This window comes from Eptesicus fuscus, chromosome 2, assembly GCF_027574615.1.
Source record: "Eptesicus fuscus isolate TK198812 chromosome 2, DD_ASM_mEF_20220401, whole genome shotgun sequence".
Taxonomy (NCBI): domain Eukaryota; kingdom Metazoa; phylum Chordata; class Mammalia; order Chiroptera; family Vespertilionidae; genus Eptesicus; species Eptesicus fuscus.
Genome location: NC_072474.1, coordinates 23512254 through 23539709, shown reverse-complemented (window position 1 = coordinate 23539709; position 27456 = coordinate 23512254). Strand labels below are relative to the sequence as shown.

General features: G+C 41.1%; 1 protein-coding gene across 9 annotated transcripts in view; it reads left to right on the top strand.

Annotated features, from left to right (window-relative positions):
* The window catches only part of CACNB2 (calcium voltage-gated channel auxiliary subunit beta 2), a 363162-nt gene that overhangs the window by 212517 nt on the left and 123189 nt on the right, over window positions 1-27456 (top strand). For 7 of the 9 annotated variants that reach the window (XM_054725897.1, XM_008148840.3, XM_008148842.3 and 4 more), the window contains exon 3: window positions 26414-26533. In XM_054725897.1, the coding sequence (XP_054581872.1) occupies window positions 26414-26533 (120 nt within the window). Of the gene's footprint in view, window positions 1-25524; window positions 25594-26413; window positions 26534-27456 lie in introns of those variants that run through there. The other 2 variants (XM_008148849.3, XM_008148843.3) reach the window with 1 other exon arrangement.

Here is a 27456-nt window from a genome sequence, read left to right as displayed (position 1 = left end):
GGTCCTTGGTGAATGTTTGGTTTACGGCTTTTGTCCATTTTTTTCTATTGAGATCCCAGTGTTTGGAGTTCTGTGGGGCATTGACCTTACTCCCTTGCTTGAAGTTGGGAAAGGACAAAATTTCTGATGAATCTAATGGTGGTTATTACTGAAGACGCTGGGAGCAAAGTGAAGGCGTACTCCTTGGTGATGATGTTAGTATCCCCATTTTACAGACAGTAAACCAAAGGTTCAGAAAGTTTCCGTAGCTTGTCCAGGGTATAACTGACTTCTCATCCTGGGCCACCTCCATGCTGCTAGGAATTTGTGCTTGTTCACCCTCGCTGAATTGTACTTTTTGGTGCACATCTTGCTTTAAGGTCATACTGATGGTGGTGGATGTAGGCTCTGGAGGCACATGGCCCGAGGTCAGACAATGGTGCTGTCGCTAACTAGCTGTGTGACACTCCGAGCACACTCACTTCACCTGTGAAATACCAAGCACAATAATGCCTACGCCATGGACTGTTGTGAGGATTAAGGTATTAATCTATATGTAAATCACCTGGAACAGTGGTCTTGTACACGGCAGGTGTTATATGCCAGCGGCTATGATCATCATCACCATGTTCAGGATCCTGTGTGCCTAAGGGCCTACCTGACATTTCAGGGTGTTGCCTTTTTGTTGACGGCACACCATGCTGGGGGAGGGGAGAGCATTTCTTAGTGGACTGAGAACTTTAGCTTTTGCTCACCCTGTGCCACAGTGAACCAAAAGGGAATTTTGTTCAATGAAAATGATGCCACTTCTGATTTGGTTTTGTGCAACTGACAGATCAGAAATCCAGAGTCGCTCGGGGCTCCCCAGAGGATATGCTTTGTGGTGACAATTCCTGAGGGAAGGCACTCCCCAGTGAGGCACCGTTACCCTTGCCCACCGCTGATCCTGCTTGGAAGCTGCTGAATATCCTGCCGCAAGGCCACAGATCGCTCCCTAGTGTGGCTCCGTCCACAGAGGTGTGCAGCTCTCTGGAGATTTTCACTGCTGGTGGTGCAGGAAGCACCTTATATCCAGTAGTTTGAAAATAAAAAAATAAAAAACCTTTGCTCTGAAATGCAAAATCATCGGTGAAAGGGGGATTACATTTCCCTACAGCCTGCCCTGTGGGGACAGCATAAGGAACCTTCTTTGCAAAGGTTCACAGGATCTGTGAAGGAAGCAGAGGTTAGCCCTCTGCCCGCCCTCCCTCCCTCCCTCCCTCCCACCTTCCTTCCTCCCTCCCTCCCTCCTTTCTTCCCTCCCACCCTCCTTCCCTCCCTCTTCCTCCCTCCCTCCCTCCCTCCCTCCCTCCCTTCTTTCCTTCCTTTTCCCTTCCTTCAGCAGGCATTCATTGAACCCTTACTGTGAGCCAGGCACTGTGGCCCTGAACTCAGTCTGAGTTATACCTGATTCTGTTATTATCTCTTGATTCCTATTTCTGTTTCTCTCAAACCAAGCTGGATAGCCTTCCTAAAGAGACCACAGGCTGTGTGCAAGGCTGATGAGAAGGGTGATAGTGGCTGCTATTATGGAATATTTATATTAGGCACTATATTAAGTGATTTACATTTAGTAATTATTCAAAACAATTTTATTTTTACCACCCACAATTTATAGATGAAGAAAATGAGATTTAGGGAGTTTTAAAAATGTGCCCAAGATCACACAGCTAGTAAGAAGTAGAACCAGGATGTAAGTGTGGGCCAACGGACTGCAAAATCCAAGCCTTTTGTTGTTCTAGTTGCTCCTCTCAGTAGGACACTTAGCCTTTCATGTCCTCTGCAGCAACAAAATAATGAAGTAGTGCCCAATGGCACTTTCCTAAATACTACTGCACAAGCACTATCCTTTACAACAAGTATGCTTAAGCTTCTCAAAGACTTTATGTGCCCTGCCATCTTCTTCCCATTTTTCAGATAAAGAAATTCAGCCTTAAAGATGTTCTATAATTTGTCCAAGGTCATCTAACTAAGAAGTATCAGATTTAGTATTTATTACACTGCCCCCTAAAGAAAGGGTCCTTTAGTAAAAGCAAATGGCTGGGTCTAGATACAGCCTGAGGAACGGTTATACTTTCTGTGGTATTAGAGATTGAAAGTGATTGGGAGCTGGGTGTTGTGATGTGTCCTGTTTGCCTTTATCTTGTCCTGTGATTTCACCCTCCCTCTCCTGTATCAATGCCTTAAGGAGAAAGGCATGTGCATCTCTATTAAGAAAAAGATCGCCTGCCTAACCGGTTTGGCTCAATGGATAGAGCGTCGACCTGTAGACTAAAGGGTCCCAGGTTCAATTCCAGTCAAGGGCACATGCCCAGGTTGCAGGCTCAATACCCTGTGGGGATGGTACAGGGGACAGCCAATCAATGATTCTCTCTCATCATTGATGTTTCTATCTCTCTCTCCCTCTCCCTTCCTCCCTGAAATCAATAAAAATATTTTTTTAAAAAAGAAAAAGAAAAAGATCACCTTGTCCTGGCCAGGTAGCTCAGTTAGTTAGAGCATTGTCCTGATACACCAAAGTTGCAGGGTCAATCCCAGGTCAGAGTACATTCAAGGAGCAACCAATGGATGCATAAATAAGTGGAATGACAAATCCATGTCTCTCTCTCTCTCTCTCTCTCTCTCTCTCTCTCTCTCTCTCTCTCAAAGATATCTCTCTCTCTCTCAAATCAATAAAATTTTTTTTATTGTTTAAAGTATTACAAATAGTAGTATATATGTCTCCTTTTTTTTCCCCATTAACCTCCCTCCTGTCTCCCCTATCCCCCGGCACATGCCCTCACCACTACCACCCCCCACCCCCAGTGTCTTGCATCCTCAATAAAAAATTGTTAAAGGTAATCTCAATGTGTTAATGGGGATCAAGTCCATTGTTAAGTGAATCATTTTCTAAATCCTCTGAGAGGCAGTATTTATGCTTTGGATTGAGCTTTCAGGGCTGTGGATGGGGAAAATGTCAGGCAATTTAAAATAGAAAAAGCCACTTTTAAATGAAGAAGACCTTTTTTTTCCTTTTCCTACATAATCTAGTTCCTTGAAACTGGGACATGGAAGGCAATATTTGTCACAAACTACTGCTAGTAAGCAAGTAAAAATTCAGTTCCCTTGACCTTTGTTGGGATGTACAGGGACCTTGATGTTCATAGGCCTGAGCAGGACTATCCGTAGATGTGAAGGCTGGGCAGTAAGGGCCTGTACAAATGGTGTTGTATATGCCTATGTTTGAAGAATGGTTTAATTTTCCTGGTTCATTGCCATGCTGAAAACCACCATAAAAGTGCCTTGGACATAGATTTGGAGAAGAAGACGATTTTCTTGTCAGTTGAGGTAGTCAGAGGATTAAAAACCAACTGTACTAAGAGACGAGATTTAAGAACAAATAAATTTTGATGAGGAAATGATGACATAGGGAGGGAATTTCTTGTGTCATGTATATGGCCTCCAAAAATAAACCTTTCCGTTACTGTTGTAAAAAGGGGAATTGGAGTAAGACATAATTTGACTAATTAGGTATCAATATTATGCAAGCTCTGTAATTTTATGCCTGGCATATCATAGAATACAGAAGTCGACCGCCGTTTCCTGTAAGGGCCAGATAGCAAGTATTTTCCGCTTTGGGGCCATGCATCCCCGGTGGCAGTCACTCAGTTCTGCCGCTGTGGTGCCATCGTCACACCATGTAAGTGACTAAGAGTGGCTCTGCTCCAATACAGCTTAATTTATGAACATTGAAATCTGAATTTTGTATGACCTTCACGTGTCATGCGGTATTCTTCTTCTGTTGATTGTTTCCAGCTACTGAAAAATGTGACCACCATTCTTAGCTCACGAGACATCCAAAAAGAGACAGCAGGCTGACGTGGGCCCAGGAGCTCTAGTTGGCTGGATCCTGAGACAATTTGTGTGATTAGAACCTTGGAGGTATTTTTATACCAGCAAACGTGTAATGCTTTCTGCGCACGCCTGGTATAAAATTTGAGTCTGCACTCTAGATGCTCCTGTGTAGAAAGCTATTTTATTTGAGTTTCCTGAAATTTATGCTTGCCAACTCAAACATTGACCTTCATTCCCAATTCAAATGCTATATTTAAATTTCTACCCAGACTTGGGAATTGACTGACAATGATTATTATAAAATACACCAGGCCCTTGACCTCTTTCTTTTGGCTGTCTCGAAAGGTCATTGTCTTTATGTTAATTAGGATCCCTGAACATTATGCTTCAGTTGTTTGAGAGAGGTATTATCATTAGAGAAGCGGTCTAGCCAAGTGTTTGGGTGGAGGTGCCAGGGAGCCGAGACCAGGGAACCAGCAACAAAGAAAAGCCAGCAGGTAATTATGGTAAATTTCTCCCTCTGCTTGAATACAAATCCTGAAATGTAGAAGTTTTCACATGTGAATTATTATACTCAACTAATGAGAGTATACTTGGTGACATGTCGACATTTTAACTCTGAATGAGTGTTAATTGGGTATTTTAGTACTGAAATTGTTTGTTACCTAAAACACTGACACAAACTGAAGTTCTCTGATTTTTGTAATTATACTAGAGGCCCAGTGCATGAAAATTCATGCACTTGGGGGTGAAGTGTCCCTCAGCCTGGCCTGCGCCCTCTTCACAGTCCGGGACCCCTTGGGGGATGTCCACCTGCCGGCTTAGGCCAGCTCCAAGGGGGACCAGGCCTAAGCTGGCAGTCAGACATCCCTCTGGCAGCCTAGGAGTCCTTGGGCAATGTCCAACTAACGGCTTAGGCCTGCTTGAACATCCTTAGCGCTGCTGCGGAGGAGGGAGAGGCTCCCACCACTGCTGCTGTGCTGGCCAGCCGTGACCCAGCTTCTGGCTGAGCAGCGCTCTCCACGTGGAAGTGCACTAACTACCAAGGGGCAGCTTCTGTGTTGAGTGTCTACCCCCTGGTGGTCAGTGTGCATCATAGAGACCAGTTGTTCTGCTGTTAGGGTCAATTTGCATATTACCCTTTTATTATATAGGATAGCTCACACAGAATTTATTTCTCTAGATTTGATGGCTTTATATCTATATATATAAAGAGCCAGGGTCTGTAACATCTAAAACGACTGAAGGGTGACCGACCACCAGGCTGCATGTGCAGCAGGCTCAGGTGGGCGGGGACTGGTGAGCAGGCTGAACTGCTGACCTCTCAGAGAGAGAGAGTGGGGCTGATCTGCCCTTGCCTCTCTCTCTCTCCAGGCGTCGCCAGCAGCCAAGCCTCTCTCTCTCTCCGAGAAGTCAGCAGTTCATCCCAAGGCAGCTGCTAATCAGCCCCGCCTCTCTGATCAGGCCCGGAGATAGGCCCAGAGATGCTGACTGGCATAGAAACCAACCAATCAGAGGATTTATTCCAGACCCCCGGGGATACCAAAATTCAAGGATGCTCTTGTCCCTCATGTAAAATGGTGTAGTATTGGCATGTAACCTACACACATCCTCCTTACACCTTAAATCATCCCTAAATTACTTATAATACCTAATATAATGCAAGTGCTATTTAAGTAGTTATTGTATTGTTTAGGGAAAAAAGTCTGTACGTATTTAGTACAGATGCAAATATCCTAGGCCTAAGTGCAGAGTTAAGACATGTCAGCAGCAACATAACTTTTTCCCCCCCAAATATTTTTATTAAATTACTAGAGGCCCGGTGCATGAAATTCGTGCATGGGGGGTGGGTCCCCTCAGCCCAGCCTGCACCCTCTCCAATCCGGGACCCCTTGGGAGATAACTGGCAGTCGGACATTCCTCTCACAATCCAGTACCACTGGCTCCTAACTGCTTACCTGCCTGCCTGCCTGATCGCCCCCAACTGTCCTCCCCCCCCCCCGCCTGGCCTGGTTGCCCCCAACTGCCCCCCCCAGCCGACCTGATTATCCCTAACTGCCCCCCCACCACCAGCCTGGTCACCCCCAACTTACCCCCTTCCAGCCCGGTCACCCCCAACTGCCCCTCCCCGGCTGGCGTGGTCGCCCCCAACTGCCCCCTTGCGGACTTGGTTGCCTCATGCAGCCTGCTGCTCGGTCATTTGGTCGCCCCTCACTAACTCCCCTGCCGGCCTGGTTGTCCTATGCAGCCTGCTGCTCAGTTGTTTGGTCACCCCACACTAACCCCCCTGCCGACCTGGTCGCCCCACGCAGCCTGTTTGGTTGTTCGTTTGATTGTGATGGTCGCTTAAGCTTTTATATATATAGATTGGAGTAACATGGGTTAATAAGATTATACACTGAGTGGCCAGATTATTATGACTCTGAACATATAATAATCTGGCGACTCAGTGTATATCCTATATAATAAAAGGCTAATATGCAAATTGTCCCCTCGACCAGGAGTTCGACCAGCAGGAAGGCCGGCCAACTGCCCATGTTCCCTCCCCCTGGCCACGCTGGCTGGACCCCACCCATGCACAAATTCATGCACCGGGCCTCTAATATATATATGTATACACACACACACACACACACACACACACACACACACACACACTGAGTGGCCAGATTATTATGTGTTCAGAGATCATAATAATCTGGCCACTCAGTGTATAAGTTTAAGGTATATAATACTACATCACCTGTATATTGCATTGTGTGGTCATCATCCAACTTTTTAAATATTTTTGATTTGTGGTTGGTTGACTCCATGGATGCAGAACCCACGAATACAGAGGGCTGAGTATATATGTAAGTCAAATCATTGTTCTGCACACCTTAAACTTATAGAGTGCTGTATGTCAATATATCTCAAGAAAACTGGGGGAAAGTTCCTGTGGGGACCCTGTGAGAGTACACTGGAGGCTCAAGGCCAATGGGAATGTGGAGGCCCTGTTCAGAGTACGCTGATGTTCAAGGCACTCTGATTGTGGGAATCTTAATCAAAGTGATCAGGGCTAAGTTGCTATATGCAGGTGCAAGGATGCAGACACTAAACAAGCTTGCCCTTCTATAACCCAGAACACTGAGGTCACTATTTGGAAAGAAGCCTCTTTTGTCTAAGTTAGTATTAAAGTATGTTACTGACCAGCAGTTAGGGGGCTTGGAGGTGGCTGCTTAGTGAGGCTGTAGCTCTAAGGATGGCTCCTGTATAACTCCTATGTTGGAGGCTACTGCTACTTTGTAGGAAAGATGTATTGTTACCTAGGCCAGTGGTCGGCAAACTCAGTCAACAGAGCCAAATATCAACAGTACAACGATTGAAATTTCTTTTGAGAGCCAAATTTTTTAAACTTAAACTTCTTCTAACACCACTTCTTCAAAATAGACTTGCCCAGGCCATGGTATTTTGTGGAAGAGCCACATTCAAGGGGCCAAAGAGCCGCATGTGACTCGCGAGCCGCAATTTGCCGACCACGGGCCTAGCCGGTGTACAGTGTACGGCTACTGTGTGGGACTTTACTTTGAAGAAATGCTTTGTCTAATATCTCCTGTCATTGCAATGGCTATTTGGACTACAATAAAGACTCTCTTATATACCCACCACTTCTCATGGCTTCTCCATCGAATACCCGGTGTCCAAGGGGTCCAGTCCCTGGCAGAGGGGCTCAGACCCGACAGTTCCCATCCCTTTTCCTCCCAATGCCCTGGAACAAATGTGTTGCCTGTCTGCCTGTCCAGAGAGGTTCTAGAAGCTGGGACACAGTCGAGAACAGTGCAGAGAGCTGTCCCTGCTTTACTGGAGCTGATGTTCTGTTATGATGTGTTAGCTAGCTTAATAGAATTTCTTGCTCTCAGTCACTTTTTTTTTCAAGTTTGGAGGCTTACTCAGATTTTTCTACCAGAAACCAGGTTGGTTTAAAAAACATTTTTTTATTGTGGTAAAATATGCATAACAAAATTTATCATTGTAACCATTTTTAAGTACATGGTTCTGTGGCATTAGTATAGTTGTTAAACACAAATTCCCCAGCCCCTGGCAACCACCATTCTACTTCCTGTGTCTAGATGAGACTACTCTAGGCACCTCAGGTTAAGTGGAATCATACAGAATTTGCTTTTTGTGATTGGCTTATTACTTTGAACACAGCATCATGTGTTAAAAGTTCATAAGAAACTGTGATTTTTTTAAATGTTCTTAATTTTATATTACATTTTTTAGACTTAATTCAATTAGGTTAAATTAAAGCTTTTAATTTCAAGAACAACAGTATTCCTAATTCCTTTGGGAAAAAAAAATTTTTAATGTTGACTGAATCACCAAGCAATGTTTTTTATTTGGCTTTGCCTTTGTCAAAAATAAGAAATTTTATTGGTTGAACACCCTTGAGTATTCGTCCATGAGAACCAACACGCAATTCTTGCGTGAGGGGAAGGAACTATTGTATGGATGGTCCTGCTTTTAATTACTTTCAAAAGTAAGTGAGAAATCATTAATTAGGAAAATAACTTTTGCAGGTTATTTGTAGAGAAAAATGTAGCAGAATATTCTTAGTTTTTCAGATCACTACAGAAAATATGAGGAGGAAAACAATAAAGAATATCCCAACTGGGGGAATCCTACTTCTTAGAAAATGTGTAGAATTTTCCCCAGGTAATCCTCATGTAATCCAAATTATATCAGCCCTTTACGCCCCACGTGAAGAAAACTGTAGGATGGGCTGCCTTGCTTGAAAGCACCCCCAAAAGTCAGTCTGAAGAGTGAGAGCAGCAGGTTTTCTGAAAGTAGAAACAATGAAGTCAACAGGGTTGTAAAATCCTCACTGCAGAGACCACGTCTTCAGACACGGCGCCAGCTGGGAAAATTATACTCCTGGCTGCTGTCCTTTGGTTCTGTTGTCAGCAATAAACATGTAGGCCCTCCCACCTCTCCTGTCTAATAGAAGGTTCATTTTCCTGTGATTTAATTGCCTGCAGAGGTGGTTAGTGTGGAGCTAGAATTGTATTAGGGAGCGTGCATGAAATGTGTGGTTCACACAGGCGGAAGGAGGTGCTGCTAACAGTGCGCGTGCACCAGGTTGCTTACCTAAGCTCCAAACGCCTGCTGGCCGTAGGCAAGTGGGGTCCACCCATTCCAGACATCTCTCGGGACATAATGTGGAGACATCCTTGTACTTGGTTGTTTGTGGAAATTACAAAAGGATAATTTGAAAAGGATTGAACTTCCATTTTTGGAGTGAGACTTTCATGTCTTTTTACCAAATCGTCATCTTCAAAAAAATTATATATAATTATAAATGATGTGCAGGGGGGCTCTGATATTAATTTGTGTTTTTCCAATTACTGAAGAAGGCTATAACTCTTAGGCAGAGAAAAAAAAAAAAACAAGTGCCCTGCCGCAGGTCAGATCTCTTAGTGTGGTCAAGATTTGGCCAGATTTTTCAGGAGGTCTGTCTCCTCGGATAGGCTTTGCAAATGCATATCGCCCAGGAACTGTTTTGCTTTTTGCTTACAGTTCTATCTCTCTCATATTTGGATGCCCCATTGGCAGGAAATGTAGATGTTAGATTATTTGCTGAACAATGCACTGTCCACAGAAGTTGTCTTTTTACCTGCTTAACACCCAATATCACCCAAAGTTTGATATGATAGACATATACTTTATTCACTTAACGCAAAACACTTACTGAGCACTTACTCTACAGCAAGGTGGGTGCCCGGTAATCAGCGAGGAGCAGAAGATCCAAACGCTAACAAAATGAAGTCCCTGTCACTGTGGCAGCCCACCACTTCTGTCGGGTCTGCGGGCAAGAGGGTCAACAGAAACCCAAATTGACCAAGGCCAATTTGAATTTAGAATTCTCCTTGAAGCTCCAAATGGAAATTTGGCCATGGGGAGAGAGTGGAGACAGCCCATCCTATATGTCCAGGCTCTTGTTCATCACTCCCCCCTCAGCAACAGCTGCCTAGGGAAATAGATCCTAAGAAAGATGAACCTGAGAAGAGACCAAGGCAGGCCTAAGAAATAGGCTCACAGCCATTTGACCGGGGGATTTCGGGATGTCCGGTACCCAGAGCAGCTAGGGCTACCCTGAATAATACAGTAGCCCTCACCATGCATGGCTATTTAAATGTCAGTTAATTTAAATTAAGTAAAATTTTAAAAATCAGTTTTTTATTGCACTGGCTGTATATCAAACCACATGATGGCCACAGGCTAGAGTATGAGAGAGCTTGGGTACAGAACATTTTCGTTATTACAGAAAGTTCCATTGAACAGTGCTGGTTTAGGAGTAGCATGGGCTGCAGCTGTACATGCAGGGCCAGGGCATGGCCTTCCAGGGCTCCCAGCCTGGGGCACAGGCACCTCTTTCCCGATGTAAGGGTCAGCTTGCTTTGTAGAGCTTGCATTCTGACTGGGGGTCCAGGGGAGTAGGACAGATAATTCAGATGTAAACAATGACTAAACAAATATATTCGTAATCTGAAAGAATCTCCAAAGAAAATAAACTGGGTGGTGTAATAAAAGAGCTGTAGCAGGAGACAGAAGAAAAGTTGCAAGCAAGGGGAGAAAACAGAAGTGGGCGTTCTAAAGCAGAGAGAGTTTGCTGTGTACAAAAACAAACAGAAAAGGTGGTGTTCGCAGCTGGAAGGTAGTGAAGGAAGAGAAAAGTGGTACAAGATGTGTTTGGAGCTGTAGCAAAGGCCAAATTATATAGGTAAGGAGTTTGGGGTTTTATTTGAAGTGAAATGGGGGAAGAAATTGAATCTTTTAAACAGGGGAGAGATGTGATCTAACTTAGGTTTGAGGAAGGTTAATCTGGCCACTGGGGGTAGAAGGGTGGGGGTCGGGGCAGAAGCAGAAAGACCCACGAGGATGCTGTTTCAAGAATCTACCCACAAGCTTAGTGGTTTGTCTAGGGTTGTGGTGGGGAAGTGGAAGAGGTGGGCAATATTTTCATTGAGATGAATAACAAAGCAGCTTCATTTTCGGCCAACAAATATTTATTGAGTGCCTGCTGTGTACCAGACTCTATGCTAGCTACTGGAAATTCAACTAAAAAAAGTGGCATGAATCCCTGTCTCCATGGAGTTTACATATTAGTGGCAGAGTCGAGCCATAAATAAATTCATAAATACCTGTATGGTGTGCCAGAAAGTGAGAAGAGGGAAAGGGGAATAGTGAGTAGCTGATAGATTGCCGTTTTAAATGCTAGTTATTTATGTCAAATCTATTATCCCTTTAACATTGGAAATTTACAAAGGCATTTAGGGAGAAAGGGAAAAAGTGTTTCTGGAAGCCGAGTTAACAGGGCCAAAGAGGCACCACGGTCCCTCCGAGTTCTCTAGTCATTCCCTGGGTCAATTCTAAGACACCCCTCTTCTTCTGCTCTCACCCCCACCACTGCAATAATCAGGGTCAGCTGCCTGCCTCTGGGTTGTATTGCCAATATCAGTGGACACATCTTGGGAGAAACTTAATATTTTTCATCATAAAAATAAAGTATACCTCTTCTTCAATTGAAAAAAAAATTGTAAGTAATGGCTGTATATATGGAAATTTACTACAAAAATTGAACATATGGATTTTGTAAATCTGTATAGAAAAATGACCTAGAAATTTTATTTTTTAAAAAATTTTAAAGTATTATGAATACAGTAAACAAACAAACAAACACACTCACAGCCCCAGGTGTCCTCCTCCAAGGTAACCATTGTTACCAGTTCCTTGGGTGTCCAGGCATAGAAGTTCTTAGTGTTGAATGAACCGTAGAATCACACGCAGAGCTTTGAAAAAGACTCCTGACTGGTTCTGCCCCTCAGAGCTTCTGGTTGAATTGGTCTGGAATATGGCTCAGGCACAGAGATTTTTCTCCAGGTAACTTTAATGTGCAGCCACTTAAATATTCTAGAGATAGCCTAGATACTAAGATAGTATGTGTTTTAAAAATAATAGTTATATAACTGATAGCAGACCAGTATGCACTGTTTTGCCTCTTTCTTTTTTTTTTTTTTTTTACCTATAAAATATATCTTGGAGATTGTTGCCTGTTAGCACATATTGCTAGGTGTACATAAATCCCTGTCTTACTCATTTTAATGTCTGAATATTATGCCATCATATGGATGCCACATAATTGGATGCAACTGTCCACTCCCCTAGTGATGATGGACAGTTATGCATTTAACGTCATTTGTTAACACAAATAATGCCATAATGAACATTCTTATATATTAACTAGAGGCCCAATGCACAAAATTCGTGCAAGAGTAGGCCTTCCTTTCCTCTGGATGTCGCCACCAGCTTCCCTCTGGCACCCAGGACCCAGGCTTCTCTCCGGCCGCTGGCAGACACGCCCCAGACCTGGGCTTCCCTCGCAGCCCCGGCTTCGTCTGGAAGGACGTCCAGTCTAATTAGCATATTACACTTTTATTATTATAGATACAAACACTGGTATTTCTTCGATTTTTGCTCCATTTAAAAACATCATAACTAAAGTGGGGCATTCTTTTTCTGTGAATACCTCTTCTATTTTTTTTTTTCTCTTTTTTTTTTCTTTGTAGGATTGTTGGTTGTTGTTGTTTTTTTTTTATTGAGTTCCAAAATATATTACTATATGAAGGAAATAAATGCTTTATCAATGCTTGATACATTTTCTAGTTTTATTGATCTTTTGTTTTATTTATGATTTTCAATTCTATGTAGTAAAACATATGGCTCTTACGTTTTTAACTTTAACATATCAACTGGTAGTTGATCCCGGTACTGTGAGCTACTTGAGGACAGGAATCTTCAGTGCCTGGCATGGAGCAGGTGTTTACTGAAACAATGGTTGGCTGTAAGCATGATGATGAAGACTCATTTAAGCTGATTCCATATACTCATGCAGAAGACATTAAGGAAATAATGGTATCACCATAATTTAATTCCCTCTGTAATAGAATGCATCAACTCATACCTGAAATACTGACTGCATATCCATCTGACTTTCTCAAAAGCCTTTCTCTTTTGCTCATTAAGCTCTAGCCCCTGGATCATCTTCCTCTTCAAGTTGGTCCGTCTGCCTTAGAACATTGTCCCGTTCCTCTTTCTGTAATGTTTGCCTGCAAACTTAAAAACCCAACCTAAATACCCTTTTCCTTGTGCAGGCCTCTTCTTAGTCTCCCTGTACATTCTCTCATAACACCCTGTGCTTCTCCTTCACAGTAATCACCAAGGTCACAGAGTGATTATTTGTGCTCTTCTGTAATGTCTGTCTCCCTCACTAGGCTTAAATCAGTCATGTCTTCTCCCCAGGTGGGCACAGGCACTGGGGATATGAAGGTGAAGAAAACCTAACTCCCCAACCCCAGCATCAGCTCTGCATTCTGAGGTCTGTATGCTGGGGAGGTGGAGGTAAGAATAATAATGTTTAGTTATACACAACATTAAAAAATTGTCACTTAAATCAAGTAGAAGACTTAGTGTGTGTCTTTGGTTTGGAGAGTCCGAGTCTGAGGTCTCTTTTAACAGTAGTATCATCAGATATATAAAACTAGGGGCCAGTGCATGAATTCATGCACCTTGAAAGGAACTGTGGGCTGCGAGGCATAGGGGTGGGTCTCGGCCCATCCTTCGTGCCCCTGCCCTGCCCCTCCCACCGTGGCCCCTGGCCCCCTGTCTGCCGGCAGCCCTGCCCCCGCCGCCACTGCTGCCTCGATTGCCCCTCAGGAGCAGGGGGAGGTCAAGAAGCCCTCAGGGGCGATCAGGGCTGGTGCTGGGCACCAGCAGCAGGTGTGAGCAGCAGCTCTGGTGCCAGGAGCCGGTGTGAGCAGGGCTGGCGCCAGCAGCAGGTGCAAGCACCAGATGGGACCACAGCGCGTGGGAGCAAAGAATTTTCAGTAACCACCAGAGGCTCACCCCGATGACAGCAACCGGCGCCCCACCTTGGTCTGGTGTCCCCGCTCACCTGCTCCACCATCCCGCCACAGTAGATGCCTACCATGTTCCACACACGCCCCCTGGTGGTCAGTGCACAGCCCCCTGGTGGTCAGTCAGTGCACGTCATAGCGACTGGTTGTTCAGTTGTTCGGTTCTGCCGTTCGTTCTATTTGCATATTAGGGTTTTATATAGAGAGATACGCATGCTCTACCAGCCCATGAAACAGTAGTCACCAAGCCATAGAGAAAGGGTACCAGGCGGTGGTCAGGAGCAGGCCTTTTCTAATCTTTACCAAAGTGCCAAGCTATCTTGCCCGGCTTGATGAAAGTTTTGCCATCATTGAAGTTCAATATACTTTTAAACTTAAAATAGCATGTCTCTTAGCCATTTGGACTGCTGTAATAAGACACCAGAGATTGAGTGGCTTATAAACAACAGACATTCCTTTCTAACAGTTCTAGAGTCTGGGAAGTCCATGGTCAAGACCCTGGAAGATTCAGTGTCTGATGAGAGCCTGCTGTCTGGTTCACAGATGTCCGGCCGCCTTTCCTCTGTGCCCTCACCTAGGGGAAGGAGGCCTAGGACACTCTCTGGAGTCTCCTTAATAAGAACATTAACCTGGCTCATGAGAGCTCCACCCCAATGACCTAATCAGGATAGCAATCATATGCATCCTCCAAGGAACCACACAGCTGTGAAAAGGGATATGATTTTCAGTCCTTAAAGATCTGACCTCTAAAACTTTCTTTGCACATACAGAAGTTACTATGCTAACTGATAAGAAAACCTGTAAGAGGTCACTAGATATAGACAGAGGTTATGAATTTAAAAATTCACTAACTACTCAACTAGTCACAAACATCTAGAAGAGGTGTTCAGCCTCACTAAATTAGACACAACCCCATTTCCTCATTAAATTAGCCCTATTTTTAGCCAAGTACCAATTCACAATGTTGTGAGAAGACATGAAAACTGATGCTTTCCCATCTTGGTGGTTTTGTGACTTTCATACAATCCTTTGGGAAAACAATGTTCTTCTTATTTGTAACTAGATATGTAGACTAATACATATCTAGACTAATGATTTCACTTCTGGGACATAGCTTACAATTTTTAAATTATGGTCCATACACTTCAATTATACAAACCTTAATAATAGTTACAAGGCCAAAGAGCAAATAGACATATTTATAATGATTATATTTGTAAAAAATATTTAAAAGCCTGAATCACTTCTAAAAATACATACATTTATGTAGGTAAAAATACTGAGAGTACACAAAAATGACAGAAGAAATGGGGTTGGATTGTTTTGTGTGTTTTTTTTTTTAATTTCAGGGCTAATTTAAAAACTTTTCTGTAATGTTATCATTTTTATGAATAGAAGTATAAAGATCTTTCTTATTACAATTAAAATGTCTAGCAAAATACCCTGGAAATATTTTTGGTGTTGCAAAAAATAGGGTTTTCAGAGACATATTTTCTCTAATGGTTGATTTAACCTTGATAGTTTTTTTGCACATGAGGAAAGAAACAAGCTCTGGAGCTCCTGAAAGACTCTTTATGCCCATTGAAAAAAATGTTGAATTATATCAGATAGGATACAAGAATTAAAAGAAAAGTACTTAGACATGAAATGCTAATATTTTCAAGTATTGTATTACTCTATAGAAAATGTATTAAGGTAATTATTTTAAACATCCATAGAAACATGAGGCTTTTCTCATATGACTTTAAATACTTTTTTTTGGTACCAGGTTAAATACTTAAGCAGGCCAAATGACTCCGTAATTTGGTAGTAAATTGTTAATATTCTGCTCTAAGAGGCTCACCTTCCAGAAAGAGATGACTTTGGCTCAGAGAGATTTTACATTAAAAATAGGCTACACGATCAGGGATTTGGCTGGAAAGCACCAGTGGCATGGAGCATTTAATAATAAAGCACCGAAAAGTACCCTACTGACCTAAAACAGTTAATGCATCCCTTTCAGCAGCTAACCTGCCTTCAGGGGGTGATTTAAGAACGAGAGAGACAATCTGGTTCACACTAAACTATGTTAAGAAGTAGGCTGCACATTTTAGAATGTTTTGCTGGAAATAAAACCAAACTATTGGTTATGTTAATAAAAATATTGATGTTAGAAAATCCAGATAATGTTAAGAACATTTAACAAAACATGGGACATAGACACTTGGTAAAGAGCAATTCGTATAATATTTCCTATTTCAGAAATAAGAATTTTTATTGCAAATATTCAAAACATAGTATCATCGACTGAATATGGCACCATGTATTGAATATTTGCAATAAAAATATTTACGTCTGTATCCCCAACATTCAGACGTTGAAACCTAAATGCCCAATGTGATGATATTTGGAGGTGGGGCTTTTGGGAAGTGAGTCTGTGGATTGACTGCTGTTCCCACCAGGCAGAATTCACCCTGAAAGGACAAGATTTGCTGTTTGATTGTTCCGCCACGCAAGGAAAGGTTCACAGATGCACATGCCATCTTTTGATGTAACCTTTATTTAGTCGTAGAGAGCCCACGAAGTTGTCCCAGAATTTTGTATTTGTGCAGTTAGTCAGTTGCATTCCTTTGAATATGCTACTCAAAATTGCCAGGAAAAACATCTTCCTCCTTGCTGGCTGGATTTCTTGAACATTCTGTCTTACTAAAAGTGTATATGGTCTCGTTTTATGCTGTGAATTTAAGTTCTATCCCCATGGAAATACTGGTAGGGTACTGCATGAGAAGTGGCAGTCAGTAGTAAAGAGTCATATAGTATGTCATGTTTACAATTTTGAACCATATGCAAGAACATTTTCAAGAATGTTCCTTCTAGTAGCCTTGATTTAGCGTACTCATTTTGTGGGGGTAGGCCTGGAAAAAAACTTACATGACTTGCCTCTGGCTATACAATGAGTCATTAGCAGCTTTAGGATTGGAACTTTGAGTCCCTGGAAGGAAGAAGTGGAGTTAATGGGAAAAGAAGCTTCCTAGAACATAAGCATTAATCATATTTTTCAAAATATAAAATCTCTCTTAAATTCCTTGGAAGATGGATGCTCTATAAACTTTCAATGTAATTACTTTTTTTGTGTGAGTGGTTTGTTATGGAACAGGTTTATTTAACCAACTGACCTATAGTTGACATTTACACTAAGTTAATGAATTTAGTATTTATTTAGGTTTATTATAAAACACCAAATATTATATCTTCAGGCTGAAATCTTTGTTTGATAATTTTACTCACTATAGAAAATATTTATTGGCCACTCACTCTGGGTCAGTCAGATTACTGTTGATGCTTTTTTTTTTTTTTTTTTTGGAAGAGGCATAAGAATGTTTAGGAAAATTTAGAAATGTTTAAGAATGCTTAAAAGGACTTCATATAGTGGAAGAGCTTCAAGATGTAGGACATGAAGGAGAATAGGCTCTCTCTAGTAACCCTTATTTTTTCATTCAACATATGTTCCCAGAGCATGTATTCTGTGCCAGGCACTATTCTAGGCACTGGGATGAATGAGTGAAGAAAACAAAACACAATCTCTGCCCTCACGGATGTTATGTTCTATTGGAGGGAGATAGACACTAGACAATAAACATAACAAAATATATTGTATGTTAGAAAGTAAAAGCACTGTTTTTTAAAAGTAGGACAGAGTAAGTGAGATTAGAGATACTGGGGAGAGCAGTAGGATTACAGTTTTAAACAGGATGGTCCCAGAAAGCCTCTTTGAGAAGGTGATGTTTGAGTAGACTTGAAGGAGATGATAGGCAGGCATGTGAAAATCTAAGGAGAGAAGATTCCTGGTGCCTGTGGGGAACATCAAGGAGACCAGTGAGGTTGGCGCTGAAAGAAGGAGGTTGTATAGTATGAGTGGAGGGTGTAGGAAATGAGTGGAAGAGGAGACATAGAAGGGGCAGCCAACAGGTAAGAGAAAGAGCAACAGGTAAAAGGAGAGAGAGAAAGAGATTTCTTGGAAGCCAAGTTGAGAAAGTGAATAACGAACACGGAATAATATTAAATAGCCATGCTAAATGCTACTGATGGTTAAGTTAAGATGAGCACTGAGAATTGACTACTGGATTTAGCCACATATCATTGATGACCTTGAGTTATTTTGGTAGAGTGGTGGAAGAGAGTAGGTCTAAGAGAGAACTGGAAGAGAAAAATTGGAGTGAGTAGAGGCAACTTCTTTGAGGCATTTTTTTTCTGCAAAGAAGAACAAAGGAAAAGAGGAAGAGCTGTCAAGAAAATGGAGTTAAGGAAAGGTTTTCTTGGGCAACGAGAAATACTACATGTATGTATGCTGATTGGAATGATTCAGTAGAAAGACTAATGGTAGTGATGTCCATGCAGAGTTTCTATACCCACCATGAATTCCTATACCAAAAATTTTTTACATATGATTCATTCATTCCTTTTCTCTCATTTAATGTGTTAGCAATATTTTGAGAAAGTCCACCTCTCCCAGGCACTGTTTTTCTGCTTCTTGCCAGCTCATTCCCATTCTAATGACTGAAAGGTGAAGTTTTTTGTAAGAAATGATATTAGAATGAAAAATTCTTGTCATCTATCACCATCCATAAATATTTTTGAAAGGCCTAAACCCCCCTACACACACACACACACACACACACACACACACACACACACACACACAATGATGTATTGTAATTAGGAAGGACAATTATTTATCCTATGCTTGAAATCCAAACTTAAAATAATATTAAAATTGGCAATCTAATTTTAACTTTTTCCAAATGGTTCTTTTTTTACCTGGCTGGTGTGGCTCAGTAGGTTGGGCATCATCCTGTGCACCAAGAGGCCTCTGGTGTGATTCCTGGTCAAGGTACATGCCCCAGTTGTGGGCTCGGTCCCTGATAGTGCAAGTGCAGGAGGAGCTGATCAATGTTCTGCTCTCATGTTGGTGTTTCTCTTTCTCTCTCCCTCTCCCTCCTTCTCTCTAAATGTCAATAAAAATATGGGGGTGGGGAGAAAGATTCTTTTTGTCTGTCAAATTTTGCAAATATTGTACAGAGGCCCTTATACAAAATATAAATGGCCATCATAGCCTCACTTTAGACCTATGGTTTGCACTCTTTAATACCTTCAGCTTCTGTGCTGCACACTAGCAACTATTCTTGTTGAACTGAAAGGTTACTCGGGAGACACATGAATTCCAGCCAGCTTCAGGCAACATCAGCTGCCAAAGAGGCTACTGAAGACCAGCTTGCCAAGTTATGTTCATTTTCAGGGAAGAGAGAAAAATTTAAATAGCCAGTTTCTTGACTTCCATTGTTTTCTTGTTCTACTTATGTACTTTCCATTGTAGATAAATAATGAAAAGAATGCTTTACAATTTTGAGCTACTTTGATGTGAGGAAAATTTCAGGGTAGCAGCCAACTCTTTGAATCCTTCTTTCCACCAAACAACATTACATTGACAAATTATCTGTGTTTCATTGAACCCTCATTGTATCTTCACTGCCTTTTGGGAAGATAAATTTGAGAAGCTGTGTGTATGTGTGAGTGTGTGTGTGTGTGTGTGTGTGTGTGTGAGAGTGAGAGAGAGAGAGAGAGAGAGAGAGAGAGAGAGAACCAAATTTAGCAAAGATATTTCATCATGACATTTATGACCATTAGAAATGGTTATAAGTGTCCCTGAAAGATAGACAGAGATGTTTTTGATTAATAGAAATATCAGTTGCAGCTAGAGATATGTTCTAGCTTTTATTTTTAAGAAGTGATATGTGCATGGAACTTGAATTCAGAGTGCTCCAAACTCCATTGATTATTAGTTTTATAACCTAAGTCAGGTATCTTAACTTCTCTATGCCTCAGTTTTTTAATGAGTAAAAATGGAGATAATTAGATTAATTATTTAATGTTTCCGAATCAACACATTATCTAGTATAGTGTATGCATTCACTAAAAATTAGCAATTATTACCATTCATATACATAGTCTAATAGAAATAAATTGATTGCCTTCATTATTAGCATAATATAGAACAATCTCAAAAATTTACTGACTTTAGGCTTTAAGAGATAGTACTGGATATAGAAGGAAGACAATCAATGAACTTTGTTTAAATCTCAGAAGACGTGATTGTTCCAATAAAGTGGAATTTACTGGCAATTTAAATACCACTTCTAATTAAGAAGATAAAATATGTGTAAGTAGTTTTTCTGTGAAGTGATGCTATGTAAACAAAAAGGATTCCCAATTCTACCTGTAGGATCAGAAACAGAGGAGAGGGGTTGGGGGGTGATCTTAAATACTCCTGAAAAGTACCATGTTACCTATACTGACTTCTTTTCACTTTTTCAAACTACTAAGCATTCCTTGTCTAGGGCCTTAGCATATGCTGTTCTCTCTACCTCGACATCTCTTTTTTCAAAATATTCCAGGGCTAATTTTTTTCTTTATCCTTTGGGTTAAATATCACCTCCTAGTGTCATATCCTAACTAAACTAGCATCTTCCCACCACTATTATTTTATCTCAGCCTGTTTTATTTTTTTTCATTATAATTGTTTTTTGATAACTTTTTTTAAAAAAAGTAGTCTCTTTCAACTAAAATATCAAGCTCCACAATGGAAAGAAAGCTTTAATCCTTCTCACAATCATATTCCCAGAACTTAACTTACAGTTACAGCACTTATAATTCTAAATGCATGGTTTTGGTTTTGGGGGTTATTTTTCAGTACAACTTAATGTCAATACATACTATAACCACACAAAGTTTATAAATTTTCCTATGCTCTTGAGAAAATTGAAGCTATCATTTTAGCTTTTACACAATCATAAAAGTACCACACAGGAATGAACTTACATAGATTACCTTTACTTCTGTTAATATTTTTGACATTAAGCCAAAAGGTAGGCCAGTCACACTTGAGATTTCATTACTAGATGTATTTGAGCAGAAATGATGTGAAATTGCAAACTGAAGTATACAGTAGCAAAGAAAATATGCTTCGTCTCAATAGCCTACATCATATAGTGTCAGGAACACTTTTTTTTCCTTCAATTTTTAGTGTCAGAAATGCTCATTATCAGTGAAAAGTGCATGGTTTTTTTCTTTATTGATTAAGGTATTACATATGTGTCCTTATTCCTCCATTTTCCCCCAGCCCCCCGCTCGTGCCCTCATCCCCCTAGTGTCTGTGTCCAATGGTTATGCTTATATGCATACATACAAGCCCTTTGGTTGATCTCTCCCCTTTACCCCCACCCTCCCCTGCCTTCCCTCTGAGGTTTGATGGTCTGATCAATGCTTCTCTGTCTCTGGATCTGTTTTTGTTCATCAGTTTATGTTGTTCATTATATTCCACAAATGAGTGAGATCCTGTGATATTTATCTTTCTCTGACTGGCTTACTTCGCTTAACATAATGCTCTTCTTGTCCATCCATGCTGTTAGCAAATGGTAGGAGTTCCTTCCTTTTTACAGCAACATAGTATTCCATTGTGTAGATGTACCACAGTTTTCTAATCCACTCATCTGATGATGGGCACTTAGGCTGTTTCCAAATCTTAGCTATTGTAAATTGTGCTGCTATGAACACAGGGGTGCATATATCCTTTCTGATTGGTGTTTCTAGCTTCTTAGGATATATTCCTAGAAGTGAGATCACTGGGTCAAATGGTAGTTCCATTTTTAGTTTTTTGAGGAAACTCCATACTGTTCTCCACAGTGGTTGTACCAGTCTGCATTCTCACCAGCAGTGCACGAGGGTTCCTTTTTCTCCGAATCCTGGCCAGCACTTGTCATTTGTGGATTTGTTATTGATAGCCATTCTGACAGGTGTGAGATGGTACCTCATTGTTGTTTCGATTTGCATCTCTCTGATGATTAGTGACTTTGAGCATGTTTTCATATGTTTCTTGGCCTTCTGTATGTCCTCTTTCAAAAAGTATCTATTTAGGTCCGTTACCCATTTTTTGATTGGATTGTTTATACAGCTCCTAGGGCAATGGAAACTAAAGAGAAAATAAACAAATGGGACTACATCAAAATAAAAAGCTTCTGCACAGCAAAAGAAACCATCAACAAAACAACGAGAAAGCCCACTGCATGGGAGAACATATTTGCCAATGTTATCTCCGATAAGGGTTTTTATCTCCAACATTTACAGGGAACTCATACAACCTAAAAGTGCATGGTTTTGTTTCTGAAGAAACCAACAAAGCATGAAGAGCAATTCATTTTCTTAGAGATCCAGATCTCTTCACAGAAAAAAGGGAGTTAATTATTTTAAAGTGTGGAAAGAGAGGACAATAGGAGAAATGAAAGAATTATCAGCCCCAGCCAACACAAGCAGACAATACAAGAGACAGACCCTTTCCCCTCAGTCCTTGTTCGCAGAAGTCTATCCCATATTGCTTTACTTTAAAAATGTGGGTCTGACCAGAATGGCTGTGGATGTCTGTCTATCCCATGGCAGGTCAGGAAGAAGCAAGTCAGATTTGCCATTGATTTAGCATAATCCTCTACATGAGAAGGTCATTTGAAGCCTGACATATTTTGGTTGGACATAGCTTTGTCTAGAATTTGGTAACCTTAGGATACTCTTAGAAATTGATTTTGCCCAAGAGCTTTGCTTTAGACTTCATATGAAAATTTTGCACAGAAATAGATGAACAATTTGGGATCAAAAATATCACTCCTGAATGATATGACTCTCATCCTTTTGGCTTTAAAAGATAAAACTAGAGCACGCTGAAGATAACTGATGCTGGAAATATATGACTATTAAACAGAAGAGTACAACATCAAAAAAGCAAGTTATAAATACCAAAACAAAAATGCTTAAGGGAAAAGGTGATAATTTTTGTGCCAATACTTGACATAAAAGTGTTTAGAGGGGAAAAAACCAGAAGTTGAAGAGTAGCTAAAAGTATAATTTAATCCCATTAAAATAAAATTTCCTGAAAGAAAAGAACACATATTTGGAGTGAGAGTTCTGAGGATAAAAATAGAAGATTCTGAATGAATTATTGGTAGACATTAGGTGCTAGTTGTATTTTGGGACCGTACAATGAGGTATAAGAACATTAAGATGCAGAAAAGGAAATGTGGATAGCTGAACATGTGATGTACCTGTAAGGACAAATACCACAAAAGGCCAGTAGGAACTCGAGAGATCAAGGGTACATCTTGTAATGAACCTGTTCTGGAGTTAATGGAAATGATTGCCAGCTGTTCTTGACTAAAGACAACTTGAGGCAGAATGACCCAGAAAGTCCGTATGGTACCAAAGGCAAAGCTTAATTAGATATATCACTTTTAACTGCACGTAGCCACACTCCCAGAAGGAAGGAGATTAATTGTAATGCACATGTTGCGAGGGTGACTTTCAAAATTGCAGGAACTCTGCAGGCTACCCGTGCTACTATTTAATAGTGGCTCTTTTTGGTGAGAGGATACATAAGGTGACCTCATTTGTGTCTTCCTCTTTTTACAATGGGATATGTAACTTCTATAATGAAAAATATTTTTCAAGTATATACTATTACAGGTACGAGGTGTGAAAATAATGTGGCTCCTATACGCTCCACTAAACAGTTTATAAGCTACAGCTCATGGTCATATTTCATATTGTAAAATGGTTAAAGGTTAATATAGTGTCACAAATATTCAAAAGATAATTGCCAAAGTCGATGCAGACTCCACATTGTAGAGGGTTTTGTTTCTTGTTTTGTTTTAAACCACTTAGCTATTTAAGCTTGGAAGCAGGTCTCAAAATGACTGTGCAATTAAAAGCTACACCTGATTATTAGCAAAGGACTTTTAAAATCTTATTTTGTTTAAAAGGGAGAGATCGCATGCATTGTGTGTGTTAATCCTCTTCCTGCCATTGTGGGTTTCTTTATGACAGAAATTGTGTGTCCTCCAGGAGGTGTGACCTGAGCTTTTGGCAGGGTGATTGGGTCTAAAATGCCAGCCAGCGCAGTGACCGTGGGGCCGGAGGCCCTTTATGGGGCATAATTGTGCTTCTTGGTAATTTTCTACTGTGTGTGGTACTCCTGCTATAGGGGATGATCTGGGAAGATGGGGAAGCCCCTTAGCATGTGTGTCTGTGTAGAAAGACTCATATGTCCCTTCAGAATTTTACTTAAACAAAAAATTGGAATGAACTTTGTATCCTCCATGCATTTTACATTCACTTGCTAACAATGTAAGTAATGTTTTTAATATCAATTTATGTAATTATACCGCAATTAAGGTACATTCAATCTATTACTTTTGTTCTAAAATTCCTATTCTACTGTATTTTCTAACATTGATGTCATGAAAACTGGTCTTAGCCCAGAGTTGAAAGGATGAAAGAAGAAAGGAAGGGAGGAAAAGGGAGAAATTCTTAAGAATGATTTTCTTTCATTTACATAAAACTTTACCAAGTAACTCCCTCACCACACTCCAACAAAAATGCAGCTTAGAAGGCAATGATAGAATTTTGTTTACGTTAAGAAACCTGAAAACGTGTATTTCTTCATAAATAAACTTTAAAAATGTAATTCCACTACAACAGGATATTAAAAACTTATATTTCCTTCTCAAACCTCAATTGTCTTATTTATAAGAAGAATTTGGACTAAACTGTTTCATGACTCCTGACCCAAGCTAATAAACCAACCAAGCTTTGAATCTTCTTCATAATTATTGTTATAACAATTCACACAGTTATGTATTCCAGTGACTTTATTTCAAGCGTTAGTTTCTCAGTTGGAGAAGCATTTCAAAGTCATTTTGAACTCGGTGAAACCCATAGCTTGGAGCTGTGATTACTCTCATGTCCTAATTAAATGTGAAACCTTCTCTCTTGCATCTTGCTTGGGAAGTCACAAGCAAGCAAGAGCAGTATGTTATTACAGTTGTTGAGCATTATTTGATTTTTGCTGTCCAGTATCGTATATAATATTATCTCTGCATTGTCTTGTGGCATAGGATGGACTTTCTGTAAGCAGGTTAAGGGAAAGGGATCCTTAAATGAAAAGATTACGTGCTGTCTTTTTGAGAGAATGTTTTATCTGAAACATAAACATGACAAACAGACCTTGTGCCTGTTACTATAGAACCAAAACCCTTTCCAGCCGTTTACACTTCGGATGCAAAGGGCAATTTGACATAGACTAACAGTGTGCGTGATGTGAGCATCCGCCTGGAAAGGCTACCTATGGAGCATGCCCAGTGCGGTGAGTGCGTCGTCCGCCTTCCCCCTCCAGATCTCTGAAGATAAGGCTTGAACTTTGCACTTGCAAATGTCACTGCATACGTTTTGCACTAGGTGTGTGTGGGGTTTTTTTGTTTTGTTTTTTTTAAGGTTCTCTTGCAACCAATTTCCTTTAGCAATCTCTGAGCAGGAAGAGACTCTTCAGGGTAGGAAGATACATGAAGTTGAAGAACGAGTTGGTGCCTGTCTTTGAACGCACCTGAGGTGTTCTTTATTTTTAAAGCAACCTAAAGCGTTCGAGCGTTTGTTTTCCCGTCTGGAATGGGAGAATAAGAACCTCCTCGGATCGGAGTCCTCCGGGGTAGGGAGTGCAAGCCCCGGAGGCGGAGAGGGACCGAGGAGAGGGGCTTGGCCGGAGCATGGCCGGGGAAGGAGCGGAGGCTGCTCCGCAGGGCTCAGCGCGCACTGAGGATCCGCGCCCGGGGCCGCAGCTGCGGATGCGAAAGGCGCTGTCTGGCTCATGAAGGCCACCTGGATCCGGCTTCTGAAAAGAGCCAAGGTGGGAAGGCTGAAGAACTCGGATATCTGTGTAAGCTCCGGGGCTTTCCTTCGGGGAGACGTTCTGCTGCCTTTGCTTTTGCTGTTATTGGAGTGCTTGGCCGGGCTCCTTTATTTAGTAATGTGATCCTGATTGCAGGAGCGGGAGCCAGGGAAAGTCCTGTAATTTTCTGAGCTCCTTTTCCTGTGTCATGGTTTATTTGCCAAGGGAGATAAATCCCGGGCAGGTGTTTTCTGCAGACAGGTTTTGTTAATATCTATTTAAAGGTATTTAAAAAAAAAAAAAAAAAACTGTGTTGCTTAAAGATTGCGTGGAGCCCACTGCTGTTGACTTACAGTTTTGTCAGGGGAGGTATCAGGTGAATACAAAGGTGCAGAAGGATGCTTAAGGTGAAAGTGGAGTCAGCTCACAGTAGTGAGGTGTTGGAGAGTTCGGGTTTATAACTCCTTTACCTCTCGGGTATGTGTTTTATTAGCAGTGCCTTCTTTCTGGGTGTAACTACTTGCTTTCCGTGCAGATTGTTCTTGAAGCTACCCTTGAAACCCATCTGTGCCCTTCAGCTCTGCACTGCACCACGGAGCTGGTGTGGTCGCAAAGGAGCTTGTTCTGTCTTCCAGAAAGGACATTAACTGGAACATAAAGCTGGGCAAGGAGTGGTAACTCAGTAGGCACAGCTACCCTAGTGAATGGTCTGCAAACCACAGCGTGATTTTTCTAGAGGTGGATTATTTTCTCCTCTTTTCAGGAACTTGTGGCAAAATCTAGGAAGCTCACTGTGGTGTCGATGAAACATGCCCAACGCAAACGTCATGGATGGAATCTATTTTAAAATGTAAACTTCCCTTTCCAGGGTTCGGCAGACTCCTACACCAGCCGTCCATCCGATTCAGATGTGTCTTTGGAGGAAGACCGGGAGGCGGTGCGCAGGGAAGCAGAGCGGCAGGCCCAGGCCCAGTTGGAAAAAGCAAAGGTAAGATCATTTTTCCCCGCCAAGCTCTTCCTCTGCCAGTTGTGCTGGGCCCATGATGGACCACCTGTGGAGGTGTGTGTGAGTTCTCACAGTATTTCATTTTCTGGTTTAAAAGAGGTACAGAAAGTGAGATTATTTTCTTTCCCTGGTAGAAAAAGGAAGTGTGATATATGAGTGGTCTTGCGTTCCATGTTATTTTATAATTGAAACAACTTGTGTCCGAGGTATATGGTTCATTTAGACACACAAAAGGATTCCTGATTATACCAGGAGAAAAAAACAGTATCTAATATTAAAATGATTTTACCTTATTTTTTCAGCAGACCACTTCTCTGTTCAGAAAAACAAACTTTATTCAAGTTAATGTTTATTTTGGTATTTATTTGAATAATCTTTCCCCCAAATTTTACTCCATAAGTGCTTTATAATATTTTATCATATTTTAAAAAATGGTTCATATTGCGTTTTTCAAAAATAAAGCAACAAAGGATTTTATTATTTGAAAATGTTTCTTCTAGCCTATAATAATAAAGTGCATATGTATGTGGAAGGGGAACTGGAAATCAGATATGAAATATATAAGTACAGAATTTAGCTGAGACTCTATTAGATTTCAGTAATTGTCATGAATTGAATTCTTTTTCCCATATAGTCATTTCTAAAGCAGGGGTAAGGAACCGTTTTTCGGCCAAGGGCCATTTGGATATTTATAACATCATTATCGGGCCATACAAAATTATCAGCTTAAAAATTAGCCTGCTATATTTGGTCAAACATTTAATGAACTCATTCCTAATGCCTTGGCCAGACCAAATGATTTCTTGGGCCTTACATGGCCCTCAGGTTGGACGTTCCCCATCCCTAGGCTGTTGTTCAGTTTTAAGGTATCTTGGTGTGTGTGATACTCCATAACTTTTAAATGA